A 13,697-nucleotide genomic window follows, 5' to 3' on the forward strand; every position below is an offset into this window, starting at 1 on the left:
CTGTCCCCTGACCCCTCAGCTGTAGGAAGAGTTCTGCCGTTCCCTGAGCACACCACGACTAGGGACACGGGGGCAGCCTCCTGGGCAGCGTTTTGCCGCATGACTGCAGGGACAGGTTCCCACTCCTGCCCTTGAGAATGCTGCCATAGTGCTTATCCCAGGTCAGACTCGCTTTAAAGGCTAACTGCTCCTGCCTTTGCTCCCTTCTGAGCTTGCAAGAGAAGGCCAGGGATGGTTCAAGGTGGACTTGGCCTCTGAGAGGTTACACAAAGGGGATGAGCTGCTCTTTCATGGTGGGAAGAAAACCTTTTTTCTCTGTGTTTGAGTGGAAGAAAGAACGCTACATAATGTGAGCAGGGCCAAACCAAATCCTTCAGTGGGAGGCAAGCCGGACGGACGGCCGTCCTGTTCCATCTTCAAAGGGACATCGGGGCAAAGCCTGAGGCTGCCCTGGCTCCAGGCAGAAGAAGCCCCCTGCGGCTCAAAGGCACAGCAAAAGTCTCGAGGGAAGAACTGTCCAAATGTTTATTTTGAAAAATTATCTAAAATTACCAATCGGACAGAAAGAGGCACTGGAGATTTAGCCCTTAAATCGCGTGATCATTCTACATCTGATTTTCCCTCCCCCTTGCTTCCCCCAAGCTGACTGCTCTGGAAGATACGGAGGGACCAAGTTCCCCCTTTTTTGGGGGCGGAAAAAAGCCTGGCCAAGCACCGCTCTCACCCTCCCTCTCACTGCTCTCCTGTGCTGAGACCACCAGTCGGAGAGGCTCCGACGGTGCCTCGGCTCCCTGCCGCCGCGGAGCCGCGATGCCAGGCTCGAGGAGCCGCCGTTAGACCGGGCGTCCCTCCGCACCGCGCCGTGCCGCGCGCCGCACCTCCTTCATGTCATAGGCCCAGGCTTGCTCCAGCCCCTGCCCCAGGGTGCTGCTCGGGGTCCACGACGGGAAGGGGAAGCGTCCGGCCACCACGCGCGCCTCGTCGGGGAGTTCTGCAAGGAGCTTGGCAGCTAGGGGAGGCTTCTGGGGAGAGACAGACAGCCAAGGCCGGGCGGCCTTAGGAGAGCGTCACCTCGCCCCCGGCTGTGCCACACGCGCTGTCCCAGAGGGGCACAGCGAAATGCTTCGGTGAGGAGGGCAGCCCCAAACACCGAAAGCTCTGCCTTGCTTTCAGGGCTGCGCCCTCTCCCAGGGGTAACGTGGGCCTGAGGAAATGCGCCTGGATGGAGCGGCCCCACCTGGGGACCTGGTCCCACGTGAATTCCTCGGGGCAGTGCCACCGGGGGACATGGGGGAGCTTCTCAGCAGGGCTGGTGGGCCCCAAAAAGCAGCAGCATCTGAAGGCCCTTCCAAAACACAGGGCTGAGACTGGCCCCGTGCGTAGCTGGGGCCAGGACCAAATGCAAATTTTATTCCAACCTAAGTGACTCTATGATTTTCCTTACCTCCGGTCTCTTACTTTTGGCCTTTTTTATTTTTTTAAAGTCTTTGCCAATATTCCAGATTTTCTCTGTTTTCTAAAATCTCCCTCCTAAGCCTGCTGAGGACAAGACAGCAGCACCTCAGCGCAGAGGGACTTACCACGCTGGGAGCCAGGAACACGGTCACGTTGTAGCAATCAGAAAGATTTGCCTTTAAAAAGAAGGAAAAGGGGAATGAAAGAAGCAAAAGGCTCTCAGAGGGGAAGCGTGGGGGAGCTGACTGAGTGGCCAAGCATTTTGCAAGCAGTCTCGTGAAACTCAGGGGAAGCAAAGATGCCACGCAGCGTGTGGGACAGCGGGCTGCGCTGGTACAGCCGGGACCGGGTGTGAAAGCAGCGCCTCTTTCACAAAACCTGCCTTCAGCATCGTCTCGGTGTCCCCACACCACATTCCCCGGCGGGTTTTGCCCAACTGGGCTGGGGGTACCTGCAGTCAGCTCTAGCAGCGCGTCCATCAGGGCCGGCAGCGCCCCAGGCCCGTCCTCAGAGCTCTCGCCCTGCCTACGGCCAGCGCTCAGCCCCGGCAGGCCGTTACCTTCCACAGGTCCTGCTTCAGGAAGGAGACCTGCCCGTGGCACCCCGCCTTCCAAGCCCGGTACTGGGCGAGCCACAGCAGCCACGGGTTGAGCTCGTAGCCAACGGCTGGCCTGAGCCCTTGCTTATGAGCCTCTAGCACCTGCAGAGAGAGAGTCAGGGCTGAGAGGAGCCCGGGGGCAGGAGCCGGCCCCAGCAGCAGCCCCCTGCAGGACACAGCACCCATGGGTGCTGAGGCTCCTGCTGGGCCCTTGGGGTTTCCCCCCGGGTTGTCCCACCCTGCTGGACGTCCCCAGGGCCACCTCCGGTGGGGGCTGCCAGCACCCAGCCGCTGGCTCCCAGGGGTCCCCGCGCCGGGGGTGCCCTTGTGCTCCCCTCCCTGCCCTTTCCCCTCGCTGGGCCCCCCCCTTACGAGCCGGCCGTCCCCCGATCCCAGGTCCACCGTCTTCCCCGAGCGGCCCCGCAGCAGCGCCATCACGTTGGCCACTTGCTGGGCGCTGGACGGCAGGTAGGGCACCTGGGGGTGGGGGGGGGGGGGGGCTCGGTCAGCGCTGCGAGGGGAGCAAAGCGAGGCGGGGGTGTCCCGGGCAGGGGGTGCCCCGGGGGTACCTGCAGGCGCAGCGGCACCCGGCGGAAGCCGGGCATGAGCACGGCGGCCCAGACGGCGTAGGCGGCCAGGCCGGTGGCCGCCGCCAGCTGCAGCAGCCCGCGCCCCCCCAGGGCCTCCCCCCGCAGCTGCCCCGCCAGCTCGTCCAGCGCCTCGGCGTCCATGGCTGCCGGAAGGGGCGGCCCTGCGCCCGCCGAGGCCTTCCGCCGCCCGGGGTGGGCCGCGGGCACGCTGGGCACCGTGCGGCTCTTCCACCGGAGTGCCCGGAGCGTGTGTTTGGGGGGGGGGGGGCTGCTGGCCCCCCGCTCCTTGTGGCTGGGGCTGCTGGAAACGGCAGCACGTGTCGCAGCTGCGTGTGCTTTGCACGCACTTTGCACGCTCGCGCACACTTGGCGCGCCTTGCACGCCCGCGTGCCCACGCGTGAGCCCACCTGCGGCTTCTCCCGCGAGGCGGCGGCGGCTGTGGGAAAATCCAAGCGGGGCCGGGGGCCGCCTCCAGAGCCGGTGCCCACCCGCAATTAAAAAAAAAACAAAACTGGGAACAATAACGAATCAATTAGGGGAACCGGCAGCGCACAGAGGGCGGGCGGCTTCCCCGGCCCCGCGCCTCACCTCGCGTCCCGCAGCCCGTGGCTTCCTCCCCTGCTCCCCCCGGGTGCCTTTGTGCCGAGGTTTGCGCGGCTCCTCCAGCAGGACCCGGGAGCTTGGGGAGAGCCCGGTGTCCCCGTGATGGGGTGCCTCTCCTTGCCGTGCACCCAGGCCAGCCCCGGTGTCACTGCAGGTGCAGGGGGTGATTGCACAAGCACGCACAGGCTGCAACCTTAAAAATGCGGGCCCAGGCGCTCAGCGATGCTCACCCCATTAAACCCGTGCACTAGAGCAGTGATGGGGACAGGGCGCACCACCGGGACTAACGCTGTCCCTACACACTGCTATAGACTGGAAAAATTGCCCAGGGCCGTGTCCCCCCCCTTCCAACACTGGTGCATGGGACAGGGCTCGGTGGCACCAGGGGACGAGGGGTGGTGGGAACCACTCCCCCCCCCCAGTGCTGCGAGATGGCCCCCGTGCGGCTGTGGCCAAATGGGGGCCACGGGGATTTCACCGATTTTCTGCGGCTTGCTGGCAGGTGGGGCCAATTAGTCTGGGAGCGAGCAGAAAATCGGGGGAAACAGGAGCCGGCAGAGAGGGGCCGGGGGGCGGCAGCAGCACGGGGAGGAGGAGGACGGTCCCAGGGATGCCGGGGAGCCGGTTAATTAATGAAACAATTCCCACGCAGGGCCGAGCCCCCCCGTGCATGGCCCGGGGAGGTCGGGGGGGGCCGTGTCCCGGTGTGCGGGGCCGAGCAGGTGGCCGTGCGCGGGGAGCAGTTGGGAGCCCAAGCGCCTTTAATCTGCCTCCATCCCGGGCAGCTCCCCCCGCTGGGGCCGCGGCGGCTGCAAAGCGGCTCCGAGCGCCAGGAATTTGTCGCCATGCGCTGGGAAAGCTCCTTCCCGCCAGCTGTTGGCATCGCCGCCGCGAGATCGGGGGTCGAGGGGTCCCAGGGGTTCGGATCCATCTTGGCCAAAGCCAGGGGGCTTCGAGCAGGGCCCTCAGTCCAGGTTGTGGGTTTTTTTTTGGGGGGTATGTGGTGGTCAGGGCCCCCTTGGGGTCACTGGGCTCACCCACTCGCTCCATCCTGCTTGGGGCTGGGGCTGGGCCCCTTTGCTGCTGCCCTGCGCAGCTGCCCAAACTGCCCTGTCCTGCCTGTTGCCCCCTGGCCACGGGGGCATCATCCTGATCCTATGGGGCATCCCTAACCCCAGGGGCGTTATCCAAACCTACAGGGCATCCCCTGACCCCAGGGGCATTATCCTGACCCTATGGGGCATCCCTAACCCCAGGAACATTATCCTAAACCTATGGGGCATCCCCTGACCCCAGAGGCATTCTCCTTACTGACCCTACAGGACTTCCCCAACCCCAGGAACATTATCTAAACCTACAGAGCATCCCCTGCCCCCAGGGGTTTTATCCTGACCATATCCTGACCCCAGCCCCAGGGACATCATCCTGACCCCATGGAACACCCCTTTTCCCAGAAGCATTCCCCACGGCAGCTCCTGGGCCCCAGGGCGGTGTGGACAGAGGGGACAGGAGGGGACAGTGGGACCGGGACAGCCCTGGGCTGGGCGTGAGGTCTCCATCCCCCTGCTCGGGGCGGGCAGCGAGGAGGGCTGCGCGCGGCCGGCCGCCTTTGTGCGTCGCCTTTGTGCCCCGCGATTCACACGTCCAGGCTTTTATCTGGCGGCCGGGCAAGGGGGAAGGAAAAGGGGGGCTGCGGGAGGGAATAAAAGGGCTGGGGGGGAAGTGGCGGGAAACGGCGGCTCCCATTGTGAGCGGGGACAGGGACGGGGGCGCTGGGGACGCCCTGACGGTGCCATCGCGCAGCGCTGCGCCGTGCCGGCACGGCCACCCAGCAGCTGCGCACCCAGAGGGTCCCCTCGGTTGTGACATTGGGGTCACGGATGGGGCTGATGGGGGGGTTGGATCGAGTTGGAGTTGGTCCAGCCCGAACCTGCTCCGGGGCTGGCTTTTGGTTTGTCCCCAGGTGCCCCCACCTTGACCATTCCTAGGGACAACGGGGACCGCCATCGCCCCCCGCCCCTCCAGCCCCCCCCCGCCCCTTATCTTGTTTGCACAAAGCCCCCCCTCGCCACGCCACCGTCCCCTCGTCCTCCCTCCGCACCGCCGTGGTGGCTCCCACCTTGTTTTCCATCCCACAGAGGAAACATTAACCGGGACGGAGCCCGCCTCATGGTGCCCTCCGCTCTGTGCCAAGAGGCAGCAGGGGCCGGGCTGCCCGTCGGGAATTCGCCTGGGGCCGAGATTTTGGGGAGATGCCAGGATGGGGCTGCCAGGACCGGGGTGCTCCCTGGGGCTGCAGCATCCCTGAGCAGCCCCGTCGTCATTGTCCCCCCCCCCCGCAGCTGTGGTGACCCCCCCAGCACCAGCTCCTTCCCCAGCACCTCCCGTAGGAAGCGTTGGAGCCCTGGCCACAGCCCAGCCGCCGCGGGAAGCGGGGGCAGGCGGCCGAACCCGGCCGAGGGCAGAGGGCACCGAAAACACCGCCGAAAACTCCGCGTTGGTGAAAGAGCAGAATAACAGCCTTTTCCGCCACGGCAGAACGATCTGATTTGGCCAAATAAACATTTTGGAAGAAAAACAAGATATTGTGCGGCTGGACAGAACCCCACCGGATGCTCGGCGCATTAAATGCAATAATTTCACCCCGAGGAATGCGCTGGGGTCAGAGAAGCCAGGATTTCGCTCCGGCGCCTACAGAGGGCTGCGTGGGCAGCGCGGGTCCCTTTGTCCACGCCTCGTTTATTGCTTTTCCAGTGTCGTTTTTCCTCCTCCTCTGGGTTTCCCACTCCTTCCCCCTTTCTGCCTCCTTGCTAACGCTGCCAAAACCCCGGGCTGCCGGCTTCCTCCAGAGCCCCGTCTCCCCCAGGGCCGTATCCTGCCCTCGCGGCTCCCTTGCTCCCAGCACAGCCCCAAAATAGTCATCGGCATTTGGGCAGCAAGGCAGGGAGCCAGCATCCAGGAGGAACACGGGCACCGTGTGCTCTGCATCGATCCCCCGGTGAGGCTCGCAGGGGCAGGATCTCCCCAGGAACAGATCACGTGTATCTTTTAATTAAGCTCCGAAGCCAGCAGCGTTCTTTGGGAACGGTTTCCTGACGAGGAGAAGCAGATTTCGGCCGGCACCGGGCTGGGCGCGGGGCAGCCCGGCACAATGAGGCCTTGTGGCCGGCGGGCGCTGACGAGATCGGCGCTGACAGCAGCACCACCGGGGGGGCCCCGCGGCCCCCGGACCCGCTGGAGGAAACCCAGCCGACCCCGGGGAAAAGCAGGGAGGCAGCAATTTGGGAAGAGAGATCTACAGAGACGCTGTAATACAGATGTTCGCAGCCACGCTCGCCCACCCGCTCGCCCCTCGTGTCTCGGTCACCGACCGCTGCCGCTTGCTGAAAAGAGGCCACACGCGCCACAAATACAGCTTAGTTTATAGAAAACAAAATCACAAATTTGGTATCGTTATCACTTTAGTGCACATACAATGCCCCCCACGCCCCCACGGTCCCAAATCCCTCCTGGTGCGCCCTGGCACGGTGGGATGGCAAGCTGCCATGAGGTCACATCCCCGTGTCCCCACGTCCCCGTGCTGGCGGTGGCACAGCCCCACCTCTTCCTACTTCCATCCCCGTGACCCCTCCTGTGCTCGACGCTTTGCTTCAGCTGTGGCCATGCCGGGGTCCCTTCCGTGCTGCCTCTGCTCCCTCCTCACCATCACATTCACTCCTTCAGCCTCGCTCCTCTTCCTCTCCCCCTCCCGCCCATGCCCTGCATCACCAGCAGGGCCAGGGCGAAGCTCTCCATCTCCATCACCCCGCTCCCCCTTCCACCCTCAACATTGCAAATCCACCTCTGCGCTCTGCTCTCACCACCGTGCCCCAGCCATGCCACCGCTCTCCTCCTGCCACCCACAGAGCCCCCCCCAAGGGACAGCTGCCCCCCCGCACCACCCGCCGTGCCCCACAGCGTCCCACCTTCGACCACCCCAAGACCACGGCATCCCCAGGGCGTGGGTCCCCACGTGCCCTCGGTCCACAGGGAGCCCCCAGCCCCCCCCCCAGGGCCAGGCCCACTTGAATGCGTCTGGGAAAACCCCCTCCCTTCCTGCAGGATTTTCACGGGGCTGCCCCTGACCGAGGATGAGGCAAAGACCAAAGCACCGTGCTCCTGTGCTCCCGTGTCCCTACGTGCCCATCCTTGCTGGCAAATCCATCGTCCCCGGGGACAGCGAGAGGCCCCCTCCACGTGGCGATGCCCCCGGGGCGGGCGGGGGGACAGTGCCGAGGTGAACCATTTTCCAGGGGTTCTCGAGCAGGGATGCTCCCGGCCCCAAAACCGGGGGCTGCCCCCTCCCCGAGCCGCTCAGTCCACGGGGAACTCGCAGGGGTTCTGCCGCCTGCGCCGGGCGCCCTCGTAGATGCGCTGGAAGTCCTTGTAGCGGGGCGCGCAGCTGAGCCAAGCCTCGCCGAAGTGCAGCCACCCCGTGAAGAGGAAGGTGCCGGGGCCCGGCCGGACGCCGCAGCGCAGGGGGGTGCGGATGCTGCCCGCCGCCCGCCCCGGCCGCCCCCCGGCCTGGAAGAGGGGGAATTTCTGGCGGTGGATGCGGACGGCGCTCACCCCGATGATGGATTCCTGCAGCTCCGCGTCGTTGGAGACGCTGCGGATGCTGCCACGGACCACTGCGGGGGAAGGCAGGGAGAGGCATGAGCGTGGTCCTGTCCCCAGCACCATCCCTGTCCCCATCCCACGGCAGCCTCATGGAGCAAATGAGCTCACTGCAGGCTGAAGGAGCAGCAGGGTAGTGGGGAACACTCCCCGGGCTTCGCCCCATGTGGGTGCCGAATGGGGCAACGATGGGTGGGCGCCGCTGAGCACCATCACCAACCTGGGGCTGGGGTGAGGCTGGGGCAGGGCTCTCAGATCAGTCAGGTGTACGCTGTCCCAGCAACACCCCCCCTCCCAGCATCCCAATTTTAGTTCCTTTCCCTCCCCTTGAGCCCAAGGAGCCACTCACCAAAGTCACTAGTGCAAATGGCCATCAGGAGCTCGGTGTCGTTGCACGGCCGGCACGCCCCTGCAATGGCCAAGCACAGCCGTCACCTCTGCGCCCCGGGAGGGCACAAGTGCCCCGTGGGGGCCAGGCGGCAGCTCCCCAGGGCTGAGCCCCCCCATCACCCCCCGCCTGCCCGTGTGGTGAGAGAAATCCCCTTTTTGGGAGGTTTCCCACTTGAACCAGGTTCCAAGGCACCCGAAGGAGCGAGGGGCGACTCCCCTGGGAGGCAAGCTGGCTCACCTTCGGCGGGCAGGCTGGCGGCGGGCAGCGCCAGGCGGGCGAGCCAGTCCCCCCGCAGCTCGTAGCGGAAGGCGGCAATGCGGCGGCTGATGTCGCGGTGCGGGGTGGCCTGCAGGAACAGGGCCACCTTCTCGCGGGGCAGCCAGCTGAAGCAGCGCACGCGGGGCCGGGGGGCCGCCTCCGCCTCCGGCAGCAGCAGCTCCAGCTCCCCGTCCCGCTCCAGGTAGAGCTGAGCCCCTCGGAAGGTGCCGGCGGGTTTGATGCAGGCGGTGACGTGCCGGGGGCTCCTGCCCTTGCCGGTGCCGGTGGCGGGGGGCAGGCGGGGGGCCAGGCGGAGGCGCAGGGCCCCCGTGGGGTACAGCCATTCCAGGGAGCCCTCGGCGCAGCGCAGGGTCAGCTGCTCCACGCTGCCCGCCTCCTGCGACAAGCCGCTGCAAGGCACCGCAGCACCCGTCAGCGGGGTGCCCCCCCCCCGGGATGGAGACCCCGACCCCCAGGGAGGGCACAGAGGGGTGTGAGGGGCACGAAAACCCCAAGGAGATGCACCAGCCCCCTGGGAGCCTCAATCTGGGGTGCGGTCTCATGATTTTGGGATGGGGCTGGTGTTTTCTGCAGCCACGGCATCGTCACGGAGGGGCTCTGCCCTCCTGCCCCCCCCCCCCCCCAAGCCCCTTCCCTTGCCCTTTCGGGGGGGACCTTTGGGTGCTGGGGGGGGGGTCAGCCCGACCCCCTGCTCTTGCGGGACTGGGATTCCGGCGTCCCCGGCGCCCCGTGGCGACATTTGGGCATTTCTGGCCGCGGGGCTGGCACCCACCGGGGGGAGCGGGGCCGGCGGGGGGGGGGGGGGGGCGCGGAGGCGGCCGCTTTGTCCGGGCCGCGCCGCTGGCGGCTGCGCGGCCCCGTGGCCCCGCCGCAGCCCCTCCTGCCGGGCCCCCGCTCTTTGTTCCCGAGCTCGGCGCCTTCCCCCGGTGGGAGAGGGCCCCGGGGAGGGTGTGGGGGCCCCAGCAGCCACCCGAGCAACGGCGGGGCCCGGGGGGGGGGAGGGGGGTCGGTGCCGGCAGCGCGCACCTGCACGGGGAGGAAGATGAAGGAGGACGGAGGGGGGCTCTGGAGAAGCATCTCGGAGCCCTGCGACCCCCCCGGGCCGTGAGCATCTTTTGGGGCCTCCCCCGAGCGGGGAAACTGAGGCAGGCGGCATCCCGAGGACCCCACCGCGGGGATGCCCGGAGCTCCCCCCCCCCCCGCTACAACCGGGCTGCAGCCCCCCCCCCCTCCCCCGGCCCCTACCTGCCCCTCCAGCTGCACTGATCCGCCGAGAAGCTGCCGAGGGCCGCGGCCAGCCCGGCGAGGCAGAGCGCCCACAGCGCCCGCATCGCTCGCTCCGGGCTCCCGGTGGCGGCGGCGGCGGCCCCGGGGCGGCCCCGGCCGTGGCCGCGGAGCGCAGCGCGGGGGGGAATTGGGGAGGGGATGGAGGGGGGGGGGCGTGGGAACCGGGGGGGCCAATCAGCGCCGCGCCCCCAAACTTTGGGCCAATCGGGGGGGAGGGGCGGGGCCGTTTCCCTCCCCCCCCCTTCTCCTCCCCGAGCACCCCACGCGGGGCGTGGGGGCCCGTCCGCCGCCTCCGGGGGTCCCCAGCGGCCGGGGGGGGCCGTCCCGGCCCCGGAACCCCCCAAACCCTGGGGCCCCCCCCGGTGCCCCCCGGCGGGGGGAATTCCCCACGATGCTGCGTGGGGATGCTGGGCCTCGCGCGTGGGGCGCGCGTGGGTCCTGCCCCCCCCCCTCGCCCCCCCAATCCCCTCCCCAGCGCCCCAAATTGGCCTTTTCCGAAGGATTTTCCCCCAAACGCGGACAGCCGGCACCAGCGTCCGGCCTCCGCCGCTTGCGCATCCTCACGCCTCCATCTCCCCCTTCGTCCCTTGGCCGGCCCCTAATTATTATTAATTATTATTATTTTTTTCCCCGCCCGACGGCGTCGTGCCGGGCCCGCAGAGCCCCCAATTAATTAAGTTTCCGCCGCGTGACAGCCCGCCAAAATGTTTGAAATAAACACGGCACAGTTGCGGTGCGATGATCCAGGCGGAGAACAAAGTCCCCGGCGGGAGGGTGGAGCGGAATGGAAATGAGGGATTGTAAATTCGGGTGGCAGGAAGAAAGGGAGGGGAGGGGAGGGGAAGGGGAGGGGGCCAGGCGCGGCCCGGGGAGGGGGGGGGGAGCGGGATTCAGAGCCCTCCGGCCATGAAATGACGCTGAAAGAAGTCAATTCGCTGGAATCCGTGGAAAATGAGGGCCGGGAGCGGGCGGGTGCAGCGGGCACCGGGCGGCCGAAGCCGGAGGGGTCGGCCCGGGCTGGGGCCGAACTGGGCTGAACTGGGGAAAGCGGGGAACGGGGCGAAGCACCCGCACGCCCACCCACGCCCCCGGCTCCCTCTTGCCCTGGGGGGAACACGGCGCAGCCGCCTCTCCCGTGGCCGAGCCGGGGACGCGCGGGGAGCTGCTGGCACCCGCGGAGCCCCCCCCCGGGGCTGGGGGCGCGGAGCCCCGGCGGGATCCGGCCGGGATGCCCGGGGACGAGCGGGGTCCCCGCGGTGCTCGGAGCCCCGGGGCCGGGATGCCGCGGGCTCGCAGTGCCCTCTTGTGACCGCGGGCACGGCTCGGCAGAGCCTCCCGCCGCCCCCCCGCCTTGTCCCCCCCCCGCCTTGTCCCCCCGGCCCGGCCTCCAGCGCCGGCAGCCCCGGGCCGGATCCTGCCCCGGCTCCGGCTTGCTGGGGACCGGGGCGCGGTGATTACCGGGGGCTGTGGGGCGGGCAGAAACCCTCCCGGACAGGCAAAAGGGGGCCGTGGAGCGGGGCTGGGGCTGCCGGGGGGGCTGCTCGGAGGGGCTGGGGGCTGACTCCGGGGAGCATGGGGCTCCCCATCCCCATCCCCTTCCCGGCCCCCTGGGGCTGCGTGGGGAGCTGCTGCCGCCGATCCCAGCACGCCTGCAGGAGACAGGGCTGTGCCAGGCACCCACAGAGTCCCTAAAAAATAGCTCTGGAGGCCTCGCATCAGCTCCCGGCTGAGGTGGCTCCCGAGTATCCCAGAGCCGTGCCCTGGCCCCCCAGCCCCCAGGGACCCGGTGCCCCAGCCCTGCATGCGGTCCCTGTCCTCTCCTGGTGCCCCCAAGCACCTGGGGGCTGTTTGGAGGAGAAATGTGGGGCAGGGTCTCCATGGGGCTCCATGGTAGGGGAGGGTCCCAGCAGCTGGGTGAGGGGCCCTGTAGCAGGACAAGTGTCACCGTGGCAGGACAGAGGTCCCCACTGGTGGGAGAAGGTCCCCGCGGCAGGATGAGGGTCCCAGCAGTGGGTGAGGGTCCCTGCAGCATGATGAGGGTCTCCATGGCCAGGTGAGGGTGAATGCGGGTGGAGGAGGGTCCCTGCAGCAGGGTGAGTGTCCCCACAGCAGGGCAAGTGTCCCCGCAGCAGGGTGAGTGTCCCCAGAGCAAGATAAAGCATCCTGCAGCAGCAGGACAGTCTCCATGGCCTGGCAAAGGCCCCAGAGACAGGGTGAGGGTCTCGGGGACAGGGTGAGGGTCCCCACAGCTGGGTCCTGCCCTCGCCCGCCCTCAAGGTGCACATGGCCTGGAGGGTGTCGAGCCCTGGATGGGGTCCGCAGGGGGCTGAGCCCCAGGAGACCCAGGGGGGCCACACCAGGCTGGCGGCACCGGGCTGTCCCCTCGCCACCGGTGCTGTCCCCGTGCCACCGGCAGCCCCCGCCGCCACCGAAGCAGGGCCCGGCGCGGCGGCCCCGGCGCGTGCATCCTCGCGGGCTGCGAATGGAGCTGCCTATTGATTTGCAGCCGGGCTAAAAATAACTCTCAGCCCTGCATCCAGAGCTGTGAAAAATCCCCCATCGCTAGGCGACGGGTTACCGGGAGACAGCCATCGCTAGGCGACGGCGGTTGCTGCGGCGACGGCGCCCTGCGCACTGCGGTCCAGCCTTGGCACCCGTGGTCCCCACGGTGGCCCAGCGATGCCCGGCACCCGGTGCCACCGGCCGGGATCAGGGGCACCAGGGATGGGAGCCCAGCGAAGGCCAATGGGATGCTGGCAGTTTGCATAAGGATGAGCTGTGGAGGAGGGGTGCCGCCCGGCTCAGCCAGGGGGATGCGTTGCCACCAGCTGTGTGGCACGGCCGTAGGGATGGTCCCCGTGCGCTTGTGAGACGTGGTCTGGTGAGGCTGCGGGGTGAGCCGGGGCAGCTCTACACCTCCGGGACCATTGGACACCCTGGGGAAGTCACAGGGGTGGGCCTGGCGCTGTCCCACCCAGGACAGCGGGACATCCTGGGTGCTGCAGAGCCAGGGGGGCCGGTTCCCCCTTTGGGTCCCATACCGGGGGTCTGCCCCATCTGTGTCCCCTCCACCAGGGAGCGCCCCTGCTCAGGGTCTCCTCCCTTGGCTGTGACTCTTCTGGGCACCAAAATGTCCCCAGGATATGGGGCCACCCCAGCTTGTCCTCCTCAGTTAGTGTGAACGGGGCCATGCCAGGACACTGCACCTGGCCAAGGGGACAACAGGGGCCACCTGCCAGCGTGGCTGGGAGCGGGCTCACTCCTGTCACCACCCCGGGGTGTCCAGGGCTGCGATGGCCACCAGGGCTGGGTGACAGCCCCCCTGGGAACACCCCCGTGGGGACAGGACATCATCAGAGGAAAGACCCCCCCAGGTCCTCACTGGTGCCACTGGGAAAAAGATGTGTGACCTTGGGACGAGGCCACAGACCCACACGTCCCCTGTCACAGGCCCCTCCAGCACCTTTTCCTGCAGTTGTCACCCACTGGACGGGGGGGGGAGGGGGTGACCAGGGCTGCCCTGTCCCTGTACGAGGGGACACCTGAGTGCCAGCAGCCCCCAGCCCGACCAGCCGCCCCTGCCATCGCCCCACCGGCTGCTCTCCCCTCTTTGCACGAGGGACAGGGACAGTGGCACACCGTGGGGACACGGCACCTCCAGCCCTGCTGTGGGGTGGGATGAGGGTGTGTGTGAGTGTTGCACGCACCTCTCCTCCCCCCAAACACCCTCCTGCTGCCAGCTCGAAACCCGAAACCCGACCTGCCTTATAAATAATGGAGGCGGCCGGATCCGGGCAGTTACATCAGCCTCCCCAGGGCCTGGCCGGGTGGCAGCCA

General features: G+C 67.7%; 2 protein-coding genes across 3 annotated transcripts; both read right to left on the reverse strand.

Annotated features, from left to right (window-relative positions):
* Positions 1-501: 501 nt before the first annotated feature.
* On the reverse strand, positions 502-2,821 carry ANTKMT (adenine nucleotide translocase lysine methyltransferase). Of its 2 annotated transcripts, XM_080556087.1 has the most exons (5): positions 2,623-2,818; positions 2,426-2,530; positions 2,015-2,155; positions 1,581-1,631; positions 502-1,022 (listed from the first exon to the last, which is right to left on the reverse strand). In XM_080556087.1, exons 1-5 carry the CDS (start codon positions 2,782-2,784, stop codon positions 834-836), a joined length of 648 nt encoding a protein of 215 aa, XP_080412213.1. In that variant the 5' UTR covers positions 2,785-2,818; the 3' UTR covers positions 502-833. The 2 variants fall into 2 exon arrangements, with proteins under 2 accessions (XP_080412213.1, XP_080412214.1); XM_080556088.1 differs by lacking the exon at positions 2,426-2,530 and having other exon boundaries at positions 2,623-2,821.
* A 4,026-nt stretch (positions 2,822-6,847) lies between these two features.
* METRN (meteorin, glial cell differentiation regulator) lies at positions 6,848-9,979 on the reverse strand. The gene is made up of 4 exons (XM_080556082.1): positions 9,819-9,979; positions 8,532-8,962; positions 8,253-8,312; positions 6,848-7,917 (listed from the first exon to the last, which is right to left on the reverse strand). The coding sequence occupies exons 1-4, from the start codon at positions 9,902-9,904 to the stop codon at positions 7,601-7,603; spliced, it is 894 nt and encodes a 297-aa protein (XP_080412208.1). The 5' UTR covers positions 9,905-9,979; the 3' UTR covers positions 6,848-7,600.
* Positions 9,980-13,697: the final 3,718 nt, after the last annotated feature.

This window comes from Anser brachyrhynchus (assembly GCF_964034855.1).
Source record: "Anser brachyrhynchus genome assembly, chromosome: 15".
Taxonomy (NCBI): domain Eukaryota; kingdom Metazoa; phylum Chordata; class Aves; order Anseriformes; family Anatidae; genus Anser; species Anser brachyrhynchus.

Excerpts from the sequence above, each read along its gene's own strand:
- METRN (XM_080556082.1), bottom strand. The coding sequence starts at position 9,904 with ATGCGGGCGCTGTGGGCGCTCTGCCTCGCCGGGCTGGCCGCGGCCCTC. Across the intron at positions 8,313-8,531 it reads CGCCAGCCTGCCCGCCGAAG|GGGCGTGCCGGCCGTGCAAC; the intron begins GTGAGCCAGCTT and ends TGGCCATTGCAG. Across the intron at positions 7,918-8,252 it reads CATTTGCACTAGTGACTTTG|TGGTCCGTGGCAGCATCCGC; the intron begins GTGAGTGGCTCC and ends CTTCCCCCGCAG.
- ANTKMT (XM_080556087.1), bottom strand. The coding sequence starts at position 2,784 with ATGGACGCCGAGGCGCTGGACGAGCTGGCGGGGCAGCTGCGGGGGGAG. Across the intron at positions 2,156-2,425 it reads GATCGGGGGACGGCCGGCTC|GTGCTAGAGGCTCATAAGCA; the intron begins GTAAGGGGGGGG and ends CTCTCTCTGCAG. Across the intron at positions 1,023-1,580 it reads TGTTCCTGGCTCCCAGCGTG|AAGCCTCCCCTAGCTGCCAA; the intron begins GTAAGTCCCTCT and ends GTCTCTCCCCAG.